The 27,993-nt window shown below is 43.7% G+C and overlaps 1 protein-coding gene across 1 annotated transcript; it reads left to right on the top strand.

Moving 5' to 3' along the window:
- Window positions 1–5: 5 nt before the first annotated feature.
- Window positions 6–27,980, top strand: RIMKLA (ribosomal modification protein rimK like family member A; the record flags this gene model as incomplete). The annotated part of the gene is made up of 5 exons (XM_082679113.1): window positions 6–168; window positions 15,558–15,788; window positions 19,151–19,237; window positions 24,329–24,532; window positions 27,490–27,980. 5 exons carry the CDS (start codon window positions 6–8, stop codon window positions 27,978–27,980), a joined length of 1,176 nt encoding a protein of 391 aa, XP_082535239.1.
- Between the last annotated feature and the right edge of the window lie 13 nt (window positions 27,981–27,993).

Below are 27,993 nucleotides of genomic sequence, written 5' to 3'. Positions count from 1 at the left end.
CCGCCATGTGCTCCCAGCTCTGGTTCCTGACTGACCGGCGCATCCGCGAGGACTACCCTCAGGTGCAGATCTTGCGCGCCCTGAGGCAGCGCTGCTCCGAGCAGGACGTGCGCTTCCGGGCGGTGCTCATGGACCAGATCGCCGTCACCATCGTCGGCGGCAACCTCGGTGAGCTAGGCGGGCCCGGGAGGGCAGGGAGGCGCTCCGGGATCTCCGAGAGCCAGCGGGTGGGCGCGCGCACCGGGCCCCCCCAGGCCAAATCTCCTTCCGGGCCTCCAAACCTGCCGCTCTCCCCTGAGAGACCTCTTTGGGTTAGAGAAAGCCCCTAACCTTGAGAGCTTCTTTCACCACCAGCATCTGCCCTGAGGTCAAGATTTGAGAACAGGATTTAATTCACTTAGGAGACTTAGTTTGGAAGGAACTCAAATTCACCTGAAGCCTCCTGGAGGTCCGAAGAAAATCAAGCTAACCCCAAATTAGACAATTGTGCTCTCATTGATACGCTGTCAGTTTAGATTTATAGAAGCCCGCACTAAATTTACAAAATTGCCATTAGGATGAATGTTTTTAAAAGTTTTCCAAGAGTGTCTAAGCATCATTAATGCGCTACATAGAATATTATTCCCAAGCTAGGAACCTGCAGATGGGGAGAAATCTGAGAAAGATTGGAGTCACCTCTTGAGGGTAAGGTGGGAGAGAAGACCTTTGATGGGTTTTCTTTAAACTCATCCTCCTCCCTGAAAGTACTGAATTCCGATTCCAGAAAAGCCAAGATTTCAGGTACAGACCATTCTGGCCTCACCGATTTCTCTACTGCTGTGTCCAAGAGATTTTTGGGGGTAAGACATGGTTATCATCTGTGACCATGACCTCAAGAGGTTACGTATGTTTTTAGATATTCTTAATTATCCCAACACAGACAGTCTCTGACTTAGGAATCCTGGCTTAGGAACCTCCCCCTGGCCTGCAGTTTTGAGTCTCTCCAGCCTCCAGTCTGGAGGTATCCAGTCACTTCAGGGGGTCCAGGACTCAAGGGGCGTTGGGCCCAGTGAGAGTGCTTCTTGGAATACCATTCATATTATTTCAATCATGCCTGGTTAAATTAACTCACAATTTGTTACTTTTCTTTGGCAGGGGAAAGGGGTTCCAAATTCTGAACAGGCTCCTTAGAAATGAGATTTTGAATATGACCTGTTTCTAAGTAGAACATATCTGTCCCGGATGTTTCATCTATAAATTTATCTAAACCCTTCATAAGTAATATCAGATTGTATAGTCTGTTGGAGAAATATACTACAGACATCAGGTATCATACATTTAGTCTAAAACAATGGCTGTCAGCCATAAAGGGCACCATCTCTCTAGTCTTGATTTGCTAAAACTCTCAGTTAGTTAATATAGAACTAATTCTTGGACAGAGAATCAGTAGAATTGGATTCTTATTACAACTTTGCTGCTAATGAGTATCTTGGCTTTGCCTTGGCCAAGTCACTTTATGTCTTTGAATCTCAGGTTTCTCATTCATAAAACTAAGGGTTAGGGTTCCTCCAGCTCTAAAATTCTGCATCAGTACCATACTTAAATGGAATAATCTGTTATATTTTACTGATCTAAATCTAGTATACACATCTTTCCACACCAAGAGTTTGCTCTTTATTTATTTGTTTTACAGCCTATAAATATGCCTTTATTGAGATACAGGCACATCATTCCACATCATGTTCCTTTTTGTAGACCCATCATGCATTCTGTGAAGGAGAAGAGGAATGCTGTTTGTTTTGTATCTAAAACCCCATGTTAAAGAATCAGTCATAGGAAAAGAAAAAATTAAATTCTAATGCTGCAGGAAACATTTCACCTCTTTCGTTTAGTGTCTTAAAATTTTTCTGGAATTCATGTGTGAATGTATCTCAATCTATTCAGAAACAAGGAGTTACTTCTTTTTAAACTACATAGTTATTTACCTAGTCGATGGAGAAACTGAAGACAGGGATTTTTGGAAGCAGTTTTCATTTTTTTGCTAATTCAGAGATTGCCCCACACAAATCACAACACATAAAACAAACCTATTAGATCACTGTTTCTGCTGTCCAAAGCAGTCAAAAGATTTATTTGGTGCATGACGGGATTAATTAAACACAAGGAAGTGAATTCCATGAGAAGACTGAGCTCGTTTGCTTTGTTCAGGGCTGTAACAGTGTCTAAATAGTGCCTCACACCTTAATAGGCACTGAAGAAATATTTTTGAATGAATAAAGATATGCAGTCTACTTCCCAGTTTCTTCTAGAGTCAACTGTAGAAGACTGTTGGTAATTTGCTGAGCCAAAGTATTCCTCCGAAATAAACTCTAGAACTTACTAGCTTCGAAATAGAGAAAGAGTTACAATGATATCGATGCTATTTCCCATTTGAGAATTATTGTGAGAGCTGGGAAGGAGTTTGGGATCACCCATTCTGACCTCTTCATTTTACAAATGAAAAACCTGGTGCTCAAAAAAACGAAGTGACTTGCTCAGTGCCATCCAGCTAGTTGGCAGCAAACTGAAGTTTAAAAACCTGGTCTCCTAATTCCCAGCCAGTGATAATGGAATAAGTATGCCTTAGGACATCAGATGTGGAACTGAACTGAATTATGTTAAATCGAGGCTAGACAGTGACGTTGCAAAGTAATGTGATAGTTTAGGAAGTTAAGGTACCACCTTTACTCAGGCTCCTTTCTGTTCTTTCTTGAGATTCGTGTGGGAGTAGATGAAGGGGTCAGTTTGGGACAGGTATGGGCGGTGACTCTACCAGTTTCTTAAATTCATTGCCAGTCTTCCCTCCATGGAGGCTAGTGGGAACTCAAATACAGAGATGAGAATTTCAGGTTATATCTGAAATAGATTCAGACAAGAGGTTAAAAGTTGGGGATTTAAAGATTGCAGTTATTTTAAACTAGATAATACAAGTAAGCTGAAGAAGCTGTGCAAATGTAAGGTTTTATGGTTATTCTTTTTAACCCAGTGGTCTGCCCTACCCAGCATAGATTTGGGTGGGGGAGACTACTGGGAAGAGTGAATGACCTTCAGATGACTGAAGCAATCCTGCAGAAAACACTTTCCCTTCACCTTCCTGCTGGATGTAGCATTATGAGAATCCTATCCATTGCCATTTCCTCCTTAGAAACCACAAGTTCTTCATTCATTCAACACATATTTGTTAATTTTTCTCAATCCTGAGGATAAGGTGGTGGTGAACGCGGCACCAAAATGCACATAGTAATATTCAAAGCAAAATTCGTGGAGTGTTTATCATGTGCCAGGCGTAGGTCTAGGTTTTTTTTACACGTTAATCTGATAAACGTCAGTCAGGGTGTCTGGGCACATAGTGCTGGCTGGCAGTTGGGACCAACACTCAGTGATTCTGGGCTCAGCACTTTCTGTTTCCTCTCTTCTACTCCACCCTATGCTTCAGCCTATACTGACCTCTCTGCCCCTTGCACTGAAATTGCCTCTGCCTGAGATGCCTGTCTGGTCCAGCTCCCTCCCCCATGGGGAACTTGTATTCACCCTGCATATCCAACTCAAGTCACTCTTCTCTATACAGTCTGTCTTGACTCCTTACCCAGCCCCCAGGAATCTCTCTCTGCTATCTGCTGCCGAACAACATTGTGCAGACCTTCAAAGGTAGCATTCATCATGTTTTACTGTAATTTACCTATTTACAAAGTTTATCTTGGGCTTCCCTGGTGGCGCAGTGGTTGAGAGTCCGCCTGCCGATACAGGGGACATGGGTTCGTGCCCCGGTCCAGGAAGATCCTACATGCTGCGGAGCGCCTGGGCCCGTGAGCCATGGCCGCTGAGCCTGTGCATCCGGAGCCTGTGCTCCACAACGGGAGAGGCCACAACAGTGAGAGGCCCGTGTACCACAAAAAAAAAAAAAAAAGTTTATCTTCTCTCACCCCCTAAATGACTGGCTATTCCTCAAATATATGCTCTGGAACAGGTACATAGTAGGCCTTCAGTTGATGTTTGTTGGATGACTGAGTGAAGTGCCTTAAAGGCTAATTCAAGTATGTGAGATGTACTGTAATTAGCTGCTGTGTCTGGGAGATCATGATTGGACGCATAACTGTTTTTGTGACGGGCACATTTACTTATTTGAGGGCAGAGTCACTGGTGCAAATCAAGTTTTTTGACCACCCAAAGGTCTTTACAATTAGCTATCTCAAGAAAAAAGTATAGTCCCAAACTCAGGGACAGATACCAAGACAGAAGAAATGAACCTGCCCTGGAAATGAGGATGTGTTACAGTTCGGCTTCTAGGAGCAGGGTGATTCAGCATTCTTCCCTTACTTTCAGAGCTAAAACCTTGGTGGCCATATGGCAGTTTCTAGGTCAGGTTCTTTATGTTAAGGTGTTCTGGACTACTTTCACTTTGTTCTTTGTAGTGACCAGGTGAGTAATATTTAAAAAGTTTGGGTAGGGGGAAATCCTAAGTAAACTTGAATGAGGAAGTGGTCTTATCGCAGCCTTCCAAAAGACAACAGGGGCCTCACAGAGAAAGGATGGACTCCCATTACTGTGCAAGAAGACACTAGCAGAAAAGGGTACGATGCTCACCTTTGTGCACAAAGGTTGATCTTTAACCTCAGTCCCTGCTAAAGGCCTGTGCCTGACAGCCTGTAATCCAAAGAAACCACCATCCAGCACTAGTGGAAAGGTCAGTAGGTGGAAGCACCAACCATGTAATGTTTCCAAACATGTGAGTGCTGAATGGATACGCTTTACCCCATGGGTCCACATTTATAACTGTGGGCTGACCTCAAGGGCTGAGGATGGGTTGAAGTGTTGATGTTTCTAACAGCTGTTTTTAGGGACAGCTCATGAACTGTGTTGGAAAACGTTCTAGAACCAATAGATTGGGATCCTTAGTGGATCTCAAAGCCCTGCTTTATAGGTTTCTGAACCACCTGTTGTTGCTACCATACACCTCCACCAAATTTGTTAGGCTTGCCTGGTGGAAGGGACACAGCCATCATCAGAGAGGTCCACGTCATCTCCATCCATCCATACCTCCTTGTCATCCCCCTTATTAGCAGAGAGTCCATGGACATCCAGGTACATCACTGCTAGCCTCACATCACTCCACCCACTCCTCCAGTAGGTAGGTGGGTCACCTTACCCACTTCCTGGAGAGACTTCACCTTATTAGGGCTTTATATTATTTTAATACAAAACTCCAACAAGATCTGAAATTCTCAATCTAGTTCTACTTGTTCCTTCACTATTAAAAAGTAATTCAAGGGGCTTCCCTGGTGGCGCAGTTATCGAGAATCTGCCTGCCAGTGCAGGGGACACGGGTTCGAGCCCTGGTCTGGGAAGATCCCACATGCCGCGGAGCAACGAGGCCCGTGCGCCACAACTACTGAGCCTGCGCGTCTGGAGCTTGGGCTCCACAACAAGAGAGGCCGAGATAGTGAGAGGCCCCGCGCACAGCGATGAAGAGTGGCCCCCGCTTGCCGCAACTAGAGAAAGCCCTCGCACAGAAACAAAGACCCAACACAGCCAAAAATAAATAAATAAATATTAAAAAAAAAAAAAAGTAATTCAAGACTCCTGCTATGAGGAAGTGATACATTTAAGTTACTTTGCATTGCGGAATGAACGGGAATAATGGTTCTTCATTCCTCATTCCTGTAACTCTGTTATTAATACTTAAATATCTTTTATGTGTTAGTTAATCTTCACAACAATCCTATTCATTCCTTTACTTCATTCCACAAATATCAATTGGGTGCCCACTCTGTGCCAGGCCAGGCACTGTGCTAGGTGCTGGAGATATAACAGAGAGTAAGAACAGACACAGTCTCCCTCATTATAATGATTTCATTCATTCATTTGCTCAACAATATCTGTTGACTGCCTACTATGTGAGGGGTGTTGATCTAGGCACCAGAACAAAACAGGCAGAAATCCCTGCCTCTGAAGGAGATTACCTTCTAGATGGGGAGATAGAATACAAACAGGTTAAAACACAGTAGTATTTGGTGAAAAGAGCTAAGGAGGAAAAAAGTAAGGAAGGGAAAAGGAGGAAAAAGTAGCACATTTCTGGGGGCAGAGAAAGGGATTGTAATTTTAGATAGGGTGGCTGGAGTGGTCCTCACCCAGAACATGATGTTTAAGTAAAGACCTGAAGGAGATGAGGATGCAAGCTGTTTGGATATCTGGGAGTAGAGTGGTTCAGGCAAGAGGGAACAACAAGGAAACCAGTGTGGCCAAAGCAGAGAGTTAATGAGCATTAGGAGAGGTGGTCAGAGAGGTGGGGTGGGGGGAGCCAATGTATAGGGCCTTGTGGGTCATGGGGGGAGCCAATGTATAGGGCCTTGTGGGTCATGGAAGGACATTGTATTTTACTCTGGAATGAGCTGGGAATCTACTGAAGAGTTTTGAACAGAGGGGTGACATGACCTGCCCTATGTTCACAGGGTCACACTGGCCACAGTGTTGAGAATAGACTGATGACAGCAAGGGCAGAAGCAGAGAGATGGCTTAGGAGTTTCTTGCTGCAGTTCAGGTAACAGATGATGGATGATGGTTGTTGGACTAGAATGATTTCAGGGGAGGAGGTGAAAAGTGACTGGATTTTTGGATATATTTTGAAGACAGAGTTGTCAGAATGTGCCTACTGGATCAGACATTGGATGTGTAGACATTGGACTGATCAAGGAGGACTCCAAAGTTTGTCCTGAGCAGCTGCAAGAATAAAGTTTGCCATTTACTCATATGGAAAGTGTGTGAGAGGAGTAGGTTTGGTCAGGTGATGAGGATCAGGTCTCAGTCTAAGGTACCCATTAAACATCCAAATGGAAATGGCAAGTAGGCAGTTGATCATATCCACTTGGGATTCAGGGGAAAGCCCTGGCCTGAAGCTATCAAAAGTAGGAGCATCTCCATACACCTATCGTGGAAGTGACTGTCGACAGAAAAGAGGTCCAAGGACTGAGCTCTGGGGCACTCCACTGTTTAGTGGTTGGGAAGAGGGGGAGGAACCAGCAAAGAATTCCAAGTAAAAGAAATAAACCCTGGAGAGTGTGGCGTCCTGGAAGCCGAGTGGAGAATGTGTTTAAAGAAGGAAGACATGATGAGACTGTTTCAGCTATTGCTGGTAAATCAAGTTAAGATGAGGACTGAGAACTGAACATTGGATGTAGAATGTGGACTTAGCATTAGTGACTCTGATAAGAGCAGTTTCAATGAAGTAATGGAAAACAGGGAATATACACACTGCCTTAAGGGTTTTGTTATAAAGAGAAAGTGAAAAATGGGTTGATAACTTGCTACGGACTGAATTGTATTCTCCCAAAATTCATACGTTGAAGCCCTAACCCCCAATGTGATGGTATTTGGAGGTGGGGCCTTTGGAAGGTCATTAGGTTTAGATGAGGTCATGAGGGTGGTACCCTCATGAATGGTATTAGTGCCTTTATAAGAAGAGATGAGAGAACTTGACACCTCTCTCTCCCTCTCTCCCTCTCTCCCTCTCTCCCTCTCTCCCTCTCTCCCTCTCTCCCTCTCTCCCTCTCTCCCTCTCTCCCTCTCTCCCTCTCCCTCTCCCTTTCCCTCTCCCTCCCTCCCTCCCTCTCCTTGCCATGTGAGGATATAGCAAGAAGGCTGCTGTCTGCAAGCCAGGAACAGAACCCAATAATGCTGGCACCCCGATATCAGACTTCTAGTCCCCATAACTGTGAGAAATAAATGTCTGTTGTTTAAGCCACCAAACCTATAGTATTTTGTAATAGCAGCCTGAGCTAAGATATTGCTCAAAGATGGATTTGAGAGGATTTTCTTAAAGAAGGGAGAAATAACAGAATATTGCATGCTGGTGTGAATGATCCAATAGAGAGAGAAATTGGTGATGTAGGAGAGAGAGGTGACTTGCTGGAGCAGTGCCTTACGTGACTGAGAGGGATTGGGATCTAGTGCCTATTTCGAGGAGTTGACCTAAGCCAGGAACAAGGACACTTCAGCCATTATAATAGAGAAGGTCACCTATTGGCACAGGTGCAGGTGGGTAGATGTGATAGTGGGAAGTTATAGAGAAGTTCTTTTCTGATTGCTTCAGTTTTTCTCCCTGAAATAGGAAGAGTGAGAATGAGGAGGAGGGAGGAAGAAGTGAAGATCTGAAGCAAGAAAAGAAAGTGTGCAATAGATGTCCGGTGTTGAGGGAGAGTGAATGGACTAGGGAAACAGTGCTTAGCAGGCAGCAACAAGGATGCCCTTGAGATCAGTCAGCAGGTTTGTGTATTTTTTCTTCAGACATGCTCCATTGCACAGGAGGGCACATGAGGTAGGCAGAGTTGGATCAGTCCAACTGGGGTTGTGGTTTAGCCAAGCAAGAAATGGGTGCAAGGATTTGTGGATATATGTTGTGGTGCTTGACTATGGAAATGAAATAGGGTATGAAGGGGGCGAGGGACAGTGAAAAGATGGGGGAGCCATGCATGGTAGTTCCAGGTGGTGTCAAAGTGTGGCTGGAGTTGGGGTACTATAGAGTGAGCTGGAAAGATAGGAGACGGTGTTTGGAGATGGGAGTTATGATCACTGCATAAAGTCTAGAATGTAACTGGTACTCGTGGCTGGGGTGGGATGGTGGACAAGATCCTTGGAGGAAAGGAGGTCAAGAAACAGAGAGGCCTGGGAATTGGAAGAATTCTTCATGGGGATATTGAAATCACCAATATCTGTGACAGCACAGGAGAGTCAGTGAGTCTGGAGCTAGAGCTTCAAGGACAGGGAAGTGACTGGGGTCTTTAGATGACCTGCACAAGTGGGGAGATGTGTGGTGTTGTCAGATGAGAGGCAAGTTGGGTGTTTTAGGAGGAGAGAAGGATGCTGGTCAAGCTGCGATGAGAGTAGGAAGGAGCACATCTCTCCTACCTCTAGGCCCAGTAACCCCAGGTGAGAGGGAGAGAAAACCCGCCACAGCTTGGGAGGGCTGGTGGGGAAGCAGAGTCAGGGTTCAGTTAGACTCAGAAAAAGAAGGGGAAGGGAACAGTTGCTGAAAAGTTCAAGGACAGGAGATTTGCTGCCCATTGAGTCCCATTGATTGAGTCCCCGAGGGCACCGGGGAGATGGGCAGGAGTGGAAGGTGGGAGTAGAAAAGGCAGTGTCAGGGACTTCCCTGGTGGTCCAGTAGTTAAGAATCTGCCTTCCAATGCAGGGGACGTAGGTTCAATCCTTGGTCAGGGAACTAAGATCCCACATGCCTTGGGGCAACTAAGCCCGTGCACTGCAATGAAGTGAAGATCCAGAGCAGCCAAAATGTTAAAAAAAAGAAAGAAAGAAAGAAAGAAAGAAAAGGCAATGTCAGAGCCAGGTGGGGTTCAGAGTCCAGGGCAGTGACACGGCCTTGGAGACTGGAATCTTGAGAGCCTGATAGGAAAGGAGAAAAGGGCCTGATGAGATTTGTCTTCGTGGCTGCGAGGAAGCATTGTGTTGGTGAGGTGTGCGAGAGAGGAAGGTTTTCAAGTTTTCCATTTTACAGAAGAGGAAACTGAGACCCAGGGACATTTTCTGTGTCTTGCCAAGCTGTTAAATGATGGCACAGAACTAAATCAAGTCTCTGACTTGGAGGCCAGGACTTTATCTACTTTGCCATAATTGCCTTTCATCTCATGTGCCCTCAACTTCTTGAAAGGCCTTTGCAAATACGTTTGCCCTGAGCTGTCGCAGAACTCAGTGCTTATGTGTTGCCATGCCTTTACCATCGACTTGTTTCTGAAGGGTAGACATTATGCATTTATTAGTTTTACACATTTCTTCTGTGCCCAGAAGCTCTACGAGTCAACATCTCCTTTCTGAAACTTTCCTTGATTCTCAGAAATAATCACCTAACTGTTCCCTCCTCCTTCGCTGTCACTGTACCCTGATACATATGCCTGCTAGAGCAGTTCTCAGGTTGCATTAGAGCCTCCCCACCCCCTGCCCAAACCAGACTGATAACTCTTCTTAATACCCAGGTGCTCTGCATAGAGCATCAGTGACATTAGTTACAGTTGTCTGTTTTCTTTCTTCTTAAATTCCAGGGATATTGTTTGTTACACTCACACCTCAACCCCTATGCCCAGCCTTTTAGACAGTGCCTGTCAGAGGCCCTCCCATGTCCCTTTTGCTCTTACCATTTGATGGCATTGTGTCTGTCCTCCCCTCTTGCCCTACACTGCCGCCACCACCGGTCTAACCATCAGCACCTGAATCTCTGCCTGAGGGCTTTCTCTGGTCACAGAAGCTCACTTTGCCCACACATGCATGGCAAGCCGGAAGGACCAGGGAATTAATACCACACCTCTCGATCAGCTCTCAACCAAAGACAGGGTTGGTATATAAATATTATAAATTGCTAGCTTCCTCACCCCTTGGGTGGGGTAACCAAGGAGTGTGCACTAAACCGTTTCTTATTGTCGCCCGGCAAGATTAAGCCCTGGGTGCCAAGGTGATCACTCACTTCATAACACACCTTTTATTTGCAGCATTGCCTTCTCTACTTCCCCCTCCAGTGTTTCCTGAAATTGCCGTGATAATAGACCTCTTGCACTTCAGTCCTTATCTCCAGCAGTCCTTCTGGGGAAACCCAAACCAACACTGGGCTTGGCCCAAAGTAGGTGCTCAATAAATCTTCACTGAATGAATGCATAAAACAATAAATATGTGTTGAGTGACTGAATGAATTAAAATTATGTTGATATATTTCTCTGTAAGGAGACGATAAGCTCCTGGTATGCAGAGATCACCTGGCTCATCTTCGTATTCCTGCTTCAGAGTATGTCTGATTCATCTCAACAGTTCAGTGAAGGTTGAATTGAATTAAATGACCTCAAATTAGCAGTTGGTGGAAAGAGAAGGTGGCCACATCATGACTGTGGGTCTTAATGAGGTAGAGGTGAGATGTCTCTGGGCATTGTAACAAAGACCTTTAAAAGGGAAAGAGGAGTGGCATAGCATCTACTCGGTAACAATAAAAGTAACTTCCTTATGAGAAAATGCTGTGGGGTAGGGTAGAAAGAGACCAGAGAAAAACTGGAGAGTGATTGAGCTGAGCCAGATCATGTTTGGGATGACACACCTCCCTCCTAACACAACACAGTCATGTGCAGCACTTAATGGATTATTATCCGCTTATGTTATCTATAGTGTTGATTCATTTTTAACAACTCTCAGAGCTTCACTACCAGCCATGGTTACATGATCCTACCCAAATGTAATGGTCCTAAAAGCTGCTGTAAGTGAGGTCCTTGCTTGCTCTCCTGCTACAGTGTCCTGCTATTTTCTTATTTCTGCCACTTGCTTTGTACATGAAGGGTTTTTGTGTTTTTTTTTCCTAGCGTACAAGAAGCTTGCTTTTTAGTTGTGAAGCCAGGGATGCATATGTGTGTACATGAATGAGTATTGTGTGCCCACTGGTCTGGACCCACTGTGCATCAGTTCTGTGTAAACGCAAAGACTTTGACAGTCAGATCTAGTGCAGGGATGCATATACAAGATGTTTTCTTTTTTTAATTGAAGCGTAGTTGATTTACAATGTCGTGCTAATTTCTGCTGTACGGCAAAGTGACTCAGTTATACATATATATACATTCTTTTTTTACATTCTTTTCCATTATGGTTTATCCCAGGATACTGAATACAGTTCCCTGTGCTATATAGCAGGACCTTGTTGTTTATTTACTCTAAATGTAATAGTTTGCATCTGCTAACCCCAAACTCCCAGTCCATCCCTCTCCCTCCCTCCCTCCCCCTTGGCAACCACAAGTCTGTTCTCTATGTTGTTTTGTTTTTTTTTTTAACAAGATGCCTTTAATTTAAATGCAATAATACATATGAATGTTCTTGGCAAAGTTCTTCAAACACAGTAGATGATCAGTAAAAATGTTAGGCAAATTCAGATCTGGATGACTGCACCTTTTATTTTCCATGCTTCTTCCCTGTATTGGTATGAATGATTGAGAATGGGTTTTAATTCTTAGAGCTCTACTTTCCAGTAATGACTTGTTTCTTTCTAAAGCTATTTCTCTGTATTATTAAGTGCATTTCTTTGCTGTTGTACATATAAATGCAAAAGTCTAGTTTTGTAGAATTAATTTAATCCAATATATAGGTTAGAAAAAAAACAGGCTCAGTTCTTTGGAAAAGTTACTCATTTTTCTGTCTTGTTTTTAATACATTAAAATATTTCCAAATATAAATAATAGAGTCAAAAACATAATTACCCATAAAAGTATATTATTCTTTTTAGAAGTAATATGGAGAAAATATTGTGGTTTCAAAAAGTTGATTTAGACTAGGTTGGCTATTGGTCATTATACTAACTAGTTTGGAGACTGATCTTTTTCACGATCTTATTGACCTGTTGGGGGACATAGTGATCATTTTAGTTTTTTAAAAAAAGTGGTTTGAGGCTAAATAGTAAATCTCAATCCCAGTCTCGCAATCTGGAAGATCCCCAAATGTCCCAGAAGTAACTCAGCTCCTTTCCCCCCACCTTGCTTCCCAGATCAAGGTGATGCCTGAGGGCACTAGGGCACTCAATCACGTGAAATCCCTTGTTATTGAGGGCACGAGCCCCTCATTGTTCAGGGCTTTCCTTCCGTTGCTGGCAGCCAAGCAGAGCCCTGCCCTCCTTGAGGTCCTGCATCAGCACTTCATTCCCTTGGTTTAAGGCCCATAGATTGCAGTGGGATCATTAAGGATCCCAGGAAAGGTGACACATTAAGCTCCATCCTTTCCCAAAAGGAGATATCAATGGGGAGAGGGAGAGAGATCGCTAAGTGGTTAAAGGCTTCAGAATTCACTGACAGGTTTGCCAAGTGCCAGCCTTAAACCCAAACTGTGCTTGGCCGTGGCTCTGTGGAATTGCTCTTCCTGCTAAAGGATGCCACGGTGAGCAGCAGACTCTTGTCTCCTACTTCTAGAAATGGTGATTTAGACAAGGTGCAAACAGCAAAGAAAATGGGCATGAACATGGGACAAGTGACATTGCCCCTTAGCAAGGATGCTGGAGCTGGGTCAATGGGCAGAGAAGTAACTGGTTGTGCATATGTTTTCCCTAAACACGTCACGTCCCTCTCTGCACAGAGCTGGACGGCCAGCACAGTCAGAGACCAGACCTGTCTAACTGCTTGGGAGAGCCTTTTCAGCTCCACGTTAACCCATTCCATTCTTCATTTATTAAAGGCTTCAGTTGGAATGAGCCAAGCCCAAAGATTTACCTTTGGAGAAGAGAGATGAAATCCTGGTAAGACTTCCTAGGTGTACGTGAATCTGCTTATCGAGGCTGAGCTGTCTCTCTCCACTTGTGGTTGGTATTTCCAGAAATGACTGAATTCTTTTCTTCCCATTTAGAAGTTTTACCGTTTGTCTGTGGTCTCATGTTGAGATTTAAAACCCAGACGTTTCTGCTGCTTCTCATCTCTCTAGGTCACTTTTCTGTTGCAAAGCCATTTTTTCTCATCAGGTGGTACAAATCTCCATACAGTGTCCTACCTTGCTCAGTAGAGTGTCTGTGTGATAATAATGCCAGTGCCTTGCATATCTATAGCGTTTTGTGGTTCTCAAAGCATTTTTGCATATATTATCTCATTATGTAATGTTGTTCTGGGCTGTTGCTTTTCCCCTCAGTGTTCTGTATTTTACTTGCCATTTTCACCAACTTGAATACTTTTCTTTCTTCTCCTACCAGTTTTGAGGATATTATTCAGGGTTTACTCTTTTCCCGCTTTCATATTATTTTCCCCAGGGGCGCTAAGTGGCAAAGGAAAAAGCATGTATAAATGATACTGTTTTCTGATGGCAAAGTAAAGATAACCTGAATGCTCTTTACAAATCACCCCTGAGAATTATATTCCATATCCTTGGGTTCACACTATCAGCAGAAGTACTAAAAACAATTTAACTTAATGATTGTGCTTACTCTCTTTTTTTTAAATTGGTGAAACCTCTAGAATGAGAGAAAACTGTGCAAGTTAGATCCATGTAGTAGTTTTGTGGTTTTGGTTTTTCTGTTTGCTTGCTTTTGTTTTGTTTTGCTTAGAGTTTTTATATTGATATTATTCATCCCACAATAGAGGAATAGTAACTTCCTTAGTACCTTTTGTTTTCTTGGAGTTATATGGTTGTACACTTTTATCACTTATGAAAGCGAAGGTGCTTTAGGTTAAAGCCTAAAAGATGGTTCTCAAACTGTGTTTAAAATGTTTTCTGTAGAGCACTTTAGAGACTCCTTTAAGGTTCACTAAGGCAGACCAAGTAGTTCCCTGAACTCACTTCTCATTGCCCTATCCAGTCTATTTCCTGTCTCCATCATTCCATCCCCAGATGCTGGGTGCACCGGAGATGCCTACGTAACTACTTAGAGTAATGCAAACCATAAGATATCAGGGTTGAAAGAGATCAGGCAGGTTGCTGTGAACTTATTAACTTTTGCATTCCTTCTGTGCCATCCTCGGATGACTCATGAGCCTCACTCAGCCCATTCCATCCTAAGGCAGAGGAAAAGTATCCCTTTTGTTGAGCCCAAATCTATCTCCATGTAGCTTCTGTATAATTAAACAAACACTGAGTGCCTATCATGCAGTAGATACTGTTCTAGGCGCTGGGGATACAGAAGTGAACAGTCAGACAAAATAATGCTCTTTTGGATAGCTCCTCAGCTGTACCTCCTGAGGTCATAGAAGACAAGCCAAATAATTCTTCTGCATGGAGCCGCACAGATAATTGAGACTGCACTCCTGTTCCTCTGAGTCTTCACTACAAGCTAATACTACCAGTTCATCCAGTATCATACAGGTTTAAGTCCTTTGGCTATATAGACCAATTGTTCTGTGATGCATTCTAGTTTTTCTTAATATTGAATTGATTTTTAGTATATTGATTTTTTTAAAGTTTTTTGGTATCAAGGTAATACACAGTTGGAGATATTTTGGAAAATACTGATAAGTATAAATAGAAACTCATCTATAGTCCCATTACCCACTGTTAAAATGTTGGTATATTTCCTTCTAGCGTTTTCTAACTTGTACTGATAATTTTGTATCCTGTTTTTTTTTACCTAACATTGACATTTTTACATTCATTATATTCGTAATATTCCAGATGACTTTTAAAGATGAAATCATAAGAGTGGTAAAGATACCGTAAGTGACCTTTACTGCATTCCTTGTCATTAAGTGTCCAGCCTCCTAAGCCACTACATTTTGAGTAACACTAGTCCTACATGGAAGGAGGGTGCTGGACTGCATTATCTCCTATGGATTCTTCTAACTTGGATTATTCTTGATATGCTGCTCTTCCCCCCCCCGGCCCCACCCTGTTCATTCTTTTGTGTTTCCTCAATGTCGTGCTCTGCCCATGTGTTTGGAGTATAGGGTGGACGGTAGCTTCTCATTACAACAGGATATCCAAGTGCCGTTTTCAAGGCTATCTTCCTGCTAGGTTCAGTCTTGAGGAGTCTGTTGGAACCAGTGCTTCTGGTGGGACTAGATGATGGCCAGCCCAGAGCTCATTTCTTCCTTTGATTGCAGGCCTGCAGCTGAACCAGAAGGCGCTCACCACTTTCCCAGACGTGGTGCTCGTCCGGGTGCCCACACCCTCAGTGCAGTCGGACAGTGACATCACCGTCCTGCGACACCTGGAGAAGTTGGGCTGCCGCTTAGTCAACCGCCCACAGAGCATTCTAAACTGCATCAACAAATTCTGGACATTCCAGGAGCTGGCTGGACATGGGGTCCCCATGCCGGACACCTTCTCCTATGGTGAGTGTCCTTAAAATAGGATTGAGACTTGTCTTTCCAAATAGCCTGCATCCCTATGTTCTCTCTCCCCAGAAGGCCTCTGGCATCTCTTGTTGGTTTTCAAGGCGAATCTGTTCATCTTAGATGATTCAACATCTTGAGTCTTTATCATAGTCATTCCCTCTGTCTGAAATGTCTTTACTTCTTTCTCTCTGGAATTCATTCATTAAATATGTAGCTGGTACACACTGTGTGCCAACTACCACAATAGGCTCTAGGCTCTAGCAACAAGTAAGAGAGTCCTACCCTCAGGGCATTCCCAATTCATCAGAGGCAGTTTCAGTGCAGTGCCAGGATAAGAGTTAGCGCAAGGTGGTATGGGAATACACAGGAGAGCTCCTAATTTCGTTTAGTAGGTGATGAGGAAAGAAGGCTTCCCAAAAGAGAGAACATCTAAACTAGCTGAAGTTATCCAGCTAAAGCAAGGGGGACAGGGGAGCAGTCTAAGAAGAAAGCAGAATATAGAAAGACCTAGAGGCAAGAGAGAGCATGACCGATTGGTGGTATTTTGAGTAGTTTGTGGAACATCAAGGAGATAGGGTTGAGATATAAGGCTAGAAAGATAAGAAGTCACCATATACAGTACATGAAAGAGATCAGGGGTAATCCTGAGACTAACAGGAAGTTATTGGAAGGCTTTAAGCAAGGAAATGGCCTGATCAGAGTTCAGAATGTCACTCTGGCTACACTGTGGAGAAGGAATTGGACCAGAGGCAAAGTAGAGACAGGATATGTACTGGTAGGCTTTATAAACAATGCAAATGAGCAATGATAGTCTAAACTAAGGTGGCCATAGTAAGAATGAAGATAAGTGAACAGATTCAGGACTTAGGAAGGAGACAGAAATATTAGGACATGATGATTGAGTGGCTATGCGGAGCATGGAGAGGAATCAAGAGTGACTCTGGTTTCTGGTTTGGGCAACCAGATGTGAAAGCGAACACTCACTGAGACTAGAACCATGGGAGAGGAGAAACAGATTGGTGGGTAGGGCAAGGCATTGTCGGAAGAGGTTATTATAGTTTGGGACACATTCTGTTTGAGGTGTCTGTAGTATGTAAAAGTAAAACTATTCAGTAGGCAGCAGGTAAATGGATCTGGAGCTCCTGAGAGAGGTGTAGACTAAGGAAGTGGATTTGGAAACTTCCATTATGTTAAGTGAAGTCACAAGAATGGATGAGATTACTCAGGGAGAAGATGCAGAATGAAGAGAGGCCTGAGCTGTACACCTAAAATGGTTCAAATGGTAACTTTTACGTTATGTATATTTTACCACAATAAAATAACAACATTTAATAAAAGAGGGTTCGAGAGGGAATCCTTTAGGGAATAGGAAAAGGAAGAAGGACCTGTGCAAGAGGCCAAGTAAGAGCACCTGGAGAGGTGAGAACAGAAAGAAGAGAGATGACAGAAGCCAATGGAAAGAACATCCCAAGAAGGATGGTGTAATTAAAAGGGGTGTTTAATTCTGAGAGGGTGCGTAACATACTCATGGAGATGTGTGTTGGATTTAGCAACAGGGAATTCAATGAACACAGCTTCAGTTCAGCCATAGGGAGAAAAGCCAACTTGTCAAGGATGAGGAAGTGAATGGGAAGTGAGGAAACTGAAACCCTTTGAGTAGCTTGATTGTAAGGATACAAGGTTGTAGTTAAGAGATGATGCAGGGTGAAGGAATGGGTTTTATTTGTTTAAGATGGGAGATTACTGAGCATGTTTAAAATGCTGCTGGAATTCTGAACTGAGAGGTTGAAGATACAGCAGAGAGGGGACACTTAATGGTGCAAGATCCCTGAGGAGGTGAGAGGGAAAGGGGTCCGGGGCACAGGTGTGGGGATGGCCTCAGATAAGCAGGACCCCTCTTGCACTGTATTATGAGGGAAGGACAAAAGGATGGCTAGAAACGAGTTATATTTATCAGTGGGTGTCAGGAAGCTGGGAGTTCTCTTCTTATAAAATGTCCTCATTGTAAAGATGCCCCTGATTATCTACACAGCCTTTTCATGCTGCTTTATTTTTTTTTAATCATTAGCACTTTTGTGACAGGTCTTATTAGTATCCCAGAGTATTTTGCTTTGCAAAAAATTGATGAACTGGGCTTCCCTGGTGACGCAGTGGTTGAGAGTCCGCCTGCCGTTGCAGGGGATGCGGGTTCGTGCCCAGGTCCGGGAAGATCCCACATGCTGCGGAGTGGCTGGGCCCGTGAGCCATGGCCACTGAGCCTGTGCGTCTGGAGCCTGTGCTCCGCAATGGGAGAGGCCGCAGCAGTGAGAGGCCCGCATACTGCAAAAAAAAAAAAAAAAAATTGATGAACTACAGTATCACCTGTGGTAGGTAGAATAATGGTCCCCCAAAGATTAATATTCATATTTTTTAAATGAAGGCTTAAAGGAGTGTAGTGGAGCCAATTCGGGCTTTCAAATCATGCCTTACCTTTGGGTGAGAAATATCCCAGGCTTGGTTTCTTTGGGTATTGGTTTTCTACTGCAGTACAACAATCTACTGAAAACTTAGCAGCTTAAACAACACCCATTTATCATCTCACAGTTTCTGGAGGTCTGAAGTCCAGCCACAGCATAGCTGGACTCTTTGCTTAGGTCTCGCCAGGGCAGCTGGGCTGGGACCACATCTGAGGTCTGGGGTCTTCCAGGCTTACTGTTGGCATTCAGTTCCTTGTAGTTGTAGGACTGAGGTTCCCACTTACTTGCTGGCTGTCAACTGAGGGCCATTCTCAGCTCTTAGAGGCTGCCTGTTGGCCCTGTCACATGGACTTCTCTCCAACATGGCAGTTTGCTCCCTCAAGGCCAGCAGGAGAGTTTCTCTGATGCTTCACCTTCTTTTACAGGGCTCTCCTGATTAGGTCAGGTCCACCAAGAATCATCTCCCTTTTGATTAACTCAAAGTCAACTGATTATTAGCCTAATTGCAGGAATGCTATCCCAGCATAGTCACTTGTCCCCCCTACACTCAGGAGAGGGGGTTATACAGAGCACGTACACCAGCGGGTAGGAATCTTGGGGGCCTTCTTAGAATTCCGCCTACCACAGCCAAGGTAAGGGAAGAATCCCTGCCCTGCCTGCGGGGTTGTCATGACGATTGCGTGAACCAGAGCGCATGAAGCCGCTGCCATGTGGGAGCGCGTGATAATGCTGCTTTCCTGATCTCTCTGTTCCCACCTTTTGTGTGACACTTGCACAGTGCGTGTCTGTCCGATGGAATGGGTTCACGTTGCCTTAAGCAGAGGGATGTGAGGCCTCCAGAGAATTCCCCCAGAGCCCTGGACCATCAGCCTCACCTTCACTGACTTTTGCTTTTCTTGACAGGTGGGCATGAAGACTTCTCAAAAATGATCGATGAAGCCGAGCCGCTGGGCTACCCAGTCGTGGTGAAGAGCACACGCGGACACCGGGGTCAGTGCCCCTCTTCCCAGGCTTCTGTTTGGGCCTCCTCTCTGCTCGGAGGAGACGGAGCTCCCCCTTGCGGAGCTTGTGGTGTAGTCCCTACTTCTGTCCCCTCCTCGCTGTCCGCACTGTCCTTGCTTTGTTCAGACCCTTCCCAGCCCTTCCCTGGACTGTGGCAGCAGACTCCTGACTTGATTCTGACTGCTTTCCCTAACTTCACTGCCAGGGCATCCTGTATTCGTTGGGGGGAGCAATTTCTCTGAAACAAAGATCTCTTCTTGTCACTCCTTTGCTGAAAAACCCTCCCAAGAACTGGTGTTGCCTCTTACATACTGTTTATATTCCTCACCGTGGCACTGAAGGCCCTGGACGAACAGCATCCATCTTCCTTTGCAACTTTCTCTAGCCACGTGAACCCTCTGTAATCCATTCCAGACTAGACCATGTATTCTGCTGTTTTTAAACCTCTGCTCTCTTCCCTTTGCTGGGAACGCCATCTTCCTCTGCCCTCTAGTGAACTTCTGCTCGGGCTTTAAGGCCAGCTCCACGTCATTTCTTCTCTGTCCACATCCCTGGTCTCCTTCCCTCTCTTCCAGACAAAATTAATTGCCCTTCCCTTTGTGTTTCCGAAGCACTTCATCCATGCCGCTAGCATAGTACTATGGCTTATGACAGTTATAGATTTATGTGCCTTTTCCCCTTTTTGACTGTGAGCTGCTCAGGGGGTGGGAACCAGGTCCTGCCCATCTCTGTCTCCAAGACCTACTACAGTGCTCAAGACATAGTAGTTGAAGAGGACGTATGCAGCAGAAAGCCATCCCCCTCCCTTGTGGTATGAGAGCGAGTACCTCCTGATGATACCCAGATGGCATCCTTAACTGCTCAGGGCATCTGGAATGAGAGGAGGTACCCTAATGGACATGGAATGAGCAGTTCCCATGAACTTGACACACTCACTGCTCTCATCTCCATTGTGTAGAGAGTAGAGAAGTAGCACTTCAGGGCGATGGCTGGTGAATGCCTGTCTGAGCCAAACGGAGGGAGGGGCCCACTCTGCCCTGAGTCAGGGAAGGCTTCGGTGGAAGAAAAGGAGACTTAAGTTGGAATGTGGAGTTTGAACTGGATGAGCAACATACAGAAACAGGTGTGGGCAAAGCAACCTGGGAAAGGGAAGTGGTCCTGCTAAGAAGTGAGAGAAATGAGTTTGGGTGGCGAGATGATTCACATGTACTACAGTGCAAAAATGCAATGTCTCAACTAGTTTTTTATTGTGGTAAAATATACATAAAATAAAACTCAGCTAATCTTTATTGAGTGCCCACAAAGTGCCAAGGAGATACAGAAAGGAACAGAACAAAAATTCCTGCCCTCCAGGAGCTCACATTGTAGAAGGGAAAGACAGACACTAAACAAATTAAATAGAAGATATAGTATTTTTAGATATTTTTAAAATTGAGATATAATTCACAAAACAAAAATGTACCATTTTAAATTATATAATTCAGAGGATTTTAGTATCTTCACTCTTCTGTACAACCATTACACTATCTCATTCCATAACATTTCCATCACCCCAAAAAGAAACCCTGTACTTGTTAAAGGTCAGTCCCAAGGGCCCCTCCCCTAGTCCCTGGCAACCACTAATCTGTTTTCTGTTTCTATGGCTTTGCCTCTTTTGGACATTTCATATCAATGGAACCATACAATATGTGGCCTTTTGTGTGGGTTTCTCTGACTTAGCGTAATGTTTGCAAGGATCATCATGTTGCAGCATGGATCCGTTTTTTATCCCTTTTTATGACTCAGTAATGTTCTATTGTATGGATATGCCACATTTTGTTTATCTGTTCATCTGGTGATGGACATTTGGGTTGCTTTACTTTGTGGCTATTATAAATAATGCTACTATGAACATTCATGTACAAGTTTTTGTGTGAACATATGTTTTCTTTTCTCTTGGGTATACACCTAAGAGTAGAATTGCAGGGTCGTATGGTAACTCTGTGTTTAACTTTAGGGGAGTTGCCAAACTGTTTTCCACAGCAGTTATGCCATTTTACATTCCCACCAGCGATGTATGAAGTTCCAATTTCTTCACATACTAAACAAAACTTTTATATTGGGTATATTAATTTGCCTCGACAAATTATGCAAATGGTCACCATACCTCCACCGTAAAAACAAGCCACAAGCCACAATGCATGTTTTCCAAGCATTAGTAATGTGTGGGCCCACTTTATATATTTATTTTTAAAGTCTTTTTTAAACTTGAAGTATAATTGACATGCAAACATTATATTAGCTTCAGGTGTACAACATAGTGATTCGATATTTGTCTATATTGCAAAATGATCACAATAGGTCTAGTTAACATCTGTCACCATACATAGTTACATAATTTTTTTCTCTTATTATGAAAACTTTTAAGATTTACTTTCTTAGCAACTTTTAAATGTGTAATTTGTTTTTATTATAGCCATCCTACTGGGTGTAATGTGGTATATTATTATGGTTTTGATCTGTAGTTCCCTAATGACTAACATTGAACATCTTTTCATATTATTGGCCATTTGTATATCTTCTTTGAAGGAATGACTATTCAAATCCTTTGCCCATTTTCCAGTTGGCTTATTGGTCTTTTATTGACTTTTTTACAGCTCTTTATATATTGTGGCTACTACTGTCTTATCAGATACATAATTTGAGCATGATGTTTTCCCACTCTGTAGGTCGTGTTTTCACTTTTTTGATAGTATTCTTTGATACACAAAAGTTTTAATGAAGTTCAATTTATCTATTTTTTCCTTTGGTTACTTGTATTTTTGATGTCGTTTTGTGCTTGCCTAATCCAAGGTCACACAGATTTACACCTATCTCTCCTCCTAAGAGTTTTACAGTTTTAGCCGTTACATTTGGGTCTTTGAGCCATTTTGAATTAATTTTTGTATATGGTGTGATGAAGGTCCAACTTCATCCTTTTGCCTGTGGATATCCAGTTTTCTCAGTATTATTTGTTGAAGAGACTGTTGGTTCCCCACTGAATGCTCTTGGAACTCTTGCCAAAAATCAAAAATTGACGATCTGTATGAGAGTTTATTCTGGGCTCTCAATTCTATTCCATTCATCTATATGTCTATCCTTATGCCAGGCCACACTATCTTGTTACTGTAACTTGGTAGAAAGTTTTGAAATTGGGAAATACAAGTCCTCCAACTTTGTCCTTCTTTCTCAAGATTGCATTGGCTATTTGGGGTCCCTTGCATTTACATATGAATTTTAGGATCATCATATCGATTTCTGCAAAACAGGAAGTTGGAATTTTGGTGGGGATTGCACTGAGTTTGTAGATCAATTTGAGGAGTATTGCCATCTTAACAATATTAATCTTCCAATTTCTGAACATGGAATGTCTTTGCATTTATTTCAATCTTTAAGTTCTTTCAAATATTTTGTAGTTTTCAGTGTATAAGTCTTGAGCTTCTTTGGTTAAATGTATTCCTAAGTTTTTTTATTCCTTTTGATACTATCGTAAACGGAATTGTGATCTTAATTTTATTTTCAGATTGGTCGTTGCTAGTGTAGCACACACATCTTAGGGAAAATGGGTAGGGAGTAAACAAAGTCACAGCAGTTGTTAGGCTCTAGTATATGGAAATAAATCTAAAGAAGGCAGTGGACTCATGCAGGCTATGCCTTTGAGAAAGTTACTAATCCTGTGGACCTTTATTTTCCTCTTCTGTAAAACAAAAATAACTATCCTTGTCCTAATGGCTTCATAGAGCTAGTATGAAGTGTAAGAGAAATAATTTTTTTAAAAAATAAAGTGTTTGGCACACAGTAGATGATTAACTAATCTTAGTGCCCTTCCCCCTGCCCAGTTTTTTTCCTCCTTGCTTTCAAACTGTAGCTCCTTTATTAACTGCAGACTAAGCCCCATATTAGAACCTCTGTGCCAGGAACCAAGGAACAAAGTCCATATTTTTAGCCCCCATCTCTGCTGAAAATCCTACCTATGTCCAGAGAATCTCCAGTGCCTATCATTGAATCCCAGCCATCTGCTGCCAGATGCCAGATCTCCTGGTGCCAGATGTCCAATGATTGAGACATGGTTTGGAGGTTACTTTTTGGTCTTATAGGCCACTAGGGGCTGATACCCATTCCTCTTTTTATTAAGACTTCAGAAATGTCCCACTCTTTTTAAGGTGGTGACACATATCTTAGGAAAACCATCTCTTTTTTCCATGTTTGCGAACAAGAAGGATCAGGGTATGGTATGCTTATGTCAGGTTTACAGAGCAAACCTGTCAGGGCCCCCGCTCATACCTGTTAGCTAATATGCAAATGGAAAAGCAGATGCCAAATAACTGCAAAAGCGTAAGTGATTCAAGCAGAAAATACAGAATTTGGAGTCAGGAAAGAATGCTTTTCCCAGAGATCAATAGAAGTACGGATCATTCCTTTCAGAATTAAACGGGTACAGCCAAATAATAAGTTTCTTATGTTTAAAAGGAGGAAGCACATCTGGCAGTGGCTCCCTCTTTGAACCCCCATAGTATTTTGCACAGACCTCTCCTGATGCTATATCAGGCTGTGTCATTATCTTTTGTGGGTCTCTGTCCATCTTGACTGGGAATTCCTCTAAAGTATGTTCAGTTAGTTATGTTCTGTAAGCATTGATTGACACTTGCTTTGTGCATCGAGCCTAGTGTGAGGTGTGAGGATTTAGAAAAAAACGTGAGTGAGACATGGACTCTACCAAATCAGCATCCTGGGGTGATAGGCGGTGCTGACTGTTTCTGGAACCGAATTGACTAGATCCCTAGGAAGTTATTTTGGCCCCTTCTGGGCGTTTCTGGAATACATTTCGATTTCATTTTGAAAAAAGAGTTGTGAAAGGAGAAGGACCTGAGTAAAACCCAGAAAAAAATGAGGTTCGACGACCATTTGATAAGACGCAAGAGTCGATTCAGAGAAATTGAAGGGGCCACAGTGAGGCGAGTTGGGAAAGAATGGATGACTCTGGACCTGGAGGTGGGATGGCAAGGACTGCGCTCAGAGGCTTCTAACTACTTCTCTTGCTCTTTGTCTTTCTTCTTAAAGGAAAAGCTGTTTTTCTCGCAAGAGATAAACACCACCTCTCAGATATCTGCCATGTGATCCGCCACGATGTGCCCTACCTGTTCCAGAAGTACGTGAAGGAGTCCCACGGAAAGGATATCCGGGTGGTGGTAGTAGGTGGCCAGGTGATAGGCTCTATGCTTCGCTGCTCCACAGACGGACGGATGCAGAGCAACTGCTCTCTCGGTGAGGCACGAAAGCTCAGTCGGACTGTTGGTCAGGGGAGGCCACCAGGGTTTTTCATTAGGATGTTTGCACCCAGCCAGTGAATGTGTCTCGATCCCTCCTATCTGGTCAGACCGTCTGCAAGGCGCCAGGATCACAGAGAGGAATTAGAAACAAGCCCTTTCCCTTAGCAGCAAGCAGTCCAGGAGGGTGGCAGGTGGGTGTAAGTGCCATGACGGAGGTCAGGCCAGGGATGTCAGGATGCTGAGATTTGAACCCTGTCCTGTAGGTGTTAGGACTTGGCAGTCAGCTTTAAACAAGGGAGTGACATGAGGATTGGTGTTTGAGAAAAACTGACATCTGGGAAGAGGATGGATTGAAGGCATGAGAGGGAGGCAGGGAGTTGAGTTTGGAAGCTGTGGCAATAGCTCAGGCAAGAAGCAAGGAGAGTCTCAACTAAGGCAATGGGGAACTCCCTGGCAGTCCAGTGGTTAAGACTCCGCGCTTTCACTGCTGAGGACTCGGGTTCGATTCCTGGTCCAGGAACTCCAGCAAGCCATGTGGTGCAGCCAAAAATAATAATTAAAAAAAAAGAAAGAAACTGAAAAGTAAGGCTATGGCTGGAGACATAGCATATTCTGCTTTTCCATTGTAATTGAAGATTGTGTTTCTTTTTTCTTTCGAAAATTGTGTTTTTCTTATATGTTTGACGTTATTAGAAAGCTGCAGTTTATGTCTGGGTCAAAAGCATAACCTCATCCCATTAACCTATTGCTAAAGCTTGTTTTCAGTTTTGGTGCATGGAGATGGTCCCGGGGGAATGGGAGTGTTCATCTTCATCACAGAAATCTATTGTCAGCCTCATGAGTGGAATTTGTATGTTGGTAATGTGAAAGAGTACCCAGTCGTTATTTCCTAGATCGCCAGATGAGTATACCAAGTCTGGTGACTAATGACGAGGCTGAAACACCAATCTGGTCCTTCTTCCTGAGTGTGGTTGAGCAGCCTCCCCACGTGGACTCCAGGGTAGAGGCTGACAGTGTAGCGATTAATGAGAGTCCTTGCCCTTGGGCAGCTTATGGTCCAGTAAAGGAGAAGATGCATAAACAGATCGTCGTAAGGTACTGTGACTAAAGCGTTGTGATAGAAGCAAATGCTAGGCTCAGGTTGACACAGTGCTAAGTACCTAATATATTATCTCATTTAATTTTCATGACAATCCCATGTCTTACCACAGTATCGAACCTTATGTATTATCAGTTTGTCTTTTTCAGTCAGCTCACAAAAATCCATTCTTTGGGGACTTCCCTGGTGGTCCAGTGGTTAGGACTCTGCACTTCCACTGCCGGGGCCCTAGGTTCGATCCCTGGTCAGGGAACTAAGATCCCATAAGCCATACGGCCAAAAGAAAAAACAAACAAAAAAATCCATTCTTTAACTAGAAAGTACACTGTTTTGTAATTTATCCATATTCCTGTTTTTGATGAGCTGTTTTAAAGCTGTTCAGTAGCCTTTTCCTCACACCATATAATAGATGGTGGAGGGGCAGAGTTAAGGTAAAGCCATTAGTTCCTGAGAATACAAGTGTTAAGTCTTTGCAAAGAGACTGAAGGAAGACAATTAAATCTGAGGTCTTAGCTTTTTAACAAGTAAGGGCAATCAGACTCTCTCTGACCTCGGTATGAGATTTTTGTCTCACAGGCCTCTCTCTTCTTAGAAAATAATAATTTTGTTTCTTCTAATTTCTAAAAGGAATTCATTCTCAGTGTAGAAAATACAGCAAAGTCAAATAGAAAACGATATTTGTCATTAATCCCGCCATCTAGAGACAACCAATGTTAACATTTTGGTGTCGTTTCTGATGATTTTTTTTGCATAATTATGGTCATACTGTACAGCCTTCAATCCTTTTAAGTATTTTCCCGTGTGATCACGAACTCTATCATTTTTAGTAATGGGTGTAAACTATGCTGCTTTCCTCTTCTGTGAGCTAATTAGATTATAATTTTTCATTTACTCATCAACAAATATCGAGTGCCTACCATGTACCAGTATTTTGACTTTCCAGTATTTTAAGTGACGGCCATCAGCATCTTTGTGCATAAGCTTTTTTCCCCGATATGTAAGATTATTTCCTTCATGGTGGGATGACTGGGTCAGAGGATATAAACATTTTTTAAACTCTAGGAAAGAAACAATCATTACTTTCTCAGAGGGTGTCCTGATTTCCATCCAGACCTTTTGTTGGTAATAAAAATGCCCATCTTGCTGCCCTCCCCCGACATCCCTCACCTCTTCCTTGAAGGGTCATTTGACTCATTTGTCCGGTCGGTGCCTGGTGTTGTTGCCAAAATTCGGCCTCCGTACACTGGGGCCACACTAAATCTCAGAGACAGAGTTTTGGTGAAGTATCATGGAAAGGAATAGCTTTATTGCTTTGCCAGGCAAAGGGGGCCACAGTGGGCTAATGCCCACAGGACTGTGTGTCCTGCCCTGGAGCGGGTAGTGAGGAGTCTTATAGTGTTCACGGAGCAGGGCGTGATCAGCTCGTGGACATTCTTCTGATTGGCTGGTGGTGAGGTAATGGGCTCTCAGCATCATCAACCTTCTGGTTCCAACCGGTCTGGGGTCTCCGTGCTTGTGGGCAGCATACATTTAACTTCTTCCACCTGCTGGGGGTTTCAGTATCTGCAAAACAGCTCACAGGATGTGGCTCAGAATATTAACTGCAGTCCTTGAGGAAGAGCTAAAGGTCCTTGACTTTGTTTAATGGCTAAAGTATTATTATCTTATCTTGCTTGACTGTTTTCCTTTCTTTCCGCATTTTCTCACTTCTCTGATTAAATTTATTCTTTGACTAAAGTTTTTCTACGACAAAGGGCAGGCAGAGGATATGGGTAGGGGTCTCTTCTGGGAAGGCCTTATACGGTCCTGCTCGGTTACAGTGTCACCATTACATCACTGCACTTTCCCCACAGGTGGCGTGGGCGTCATGTGCCCACTGACAGAACAAGGCAAGCAGCTGGCTATCCAGGTGTCCAACATCCTGGGCATGGACTTCTGTGGCATCGACCTCCTCATCATGGACGATGGCTCCTTTATGGTGTGCGAAGCAAACGCCAACGTGGGTTTCCTAGCCTTCGACCAGGCCTGCAACTTAGATGTGGGCGGGGTCATTGCAGATTACACCATGTCCTTGCTGCCCAGCAGGCAGACCGGGAAGATGGCTGTCCTCCCGGGACTGTCTAGTCCCAGGGAGAAGAAAGAGCCAGACAGCTGTGCTTCAGCTCAGGGAGTCACAGAGAGCGTCTACGCCATCAACAGCGGGTCTACCTCTAGCGAGAGCGAGCCTGAACTGGGAGAGATCCGGGGGTCCTCAGCAAGCACAGCGGGGGCCCCGGCCCCCATGCTGCCCGACCCTGGCTACAACATTAACGCCAGGATTGCTTCAGAATTAAAACTTCAGTGAGTTCCTGCTTTTT

Source organism: Grampus griseus (genome assembly GCF_964374135.1).
Source record: "Grampus griseus genome assembly, chromosome: 1".
In the NCBI taxonomy this organism is placed as follows: Eukaryota; Metazoa; Chordata; class Mammalia; order Artiodactyla; family Delphinidae; genus Grampus; species Grampus griseus.
Note: the sequence above shows the minus strand (reverse complement) of the source record. Positions and strands in the feature narration are given on the sequence as shown.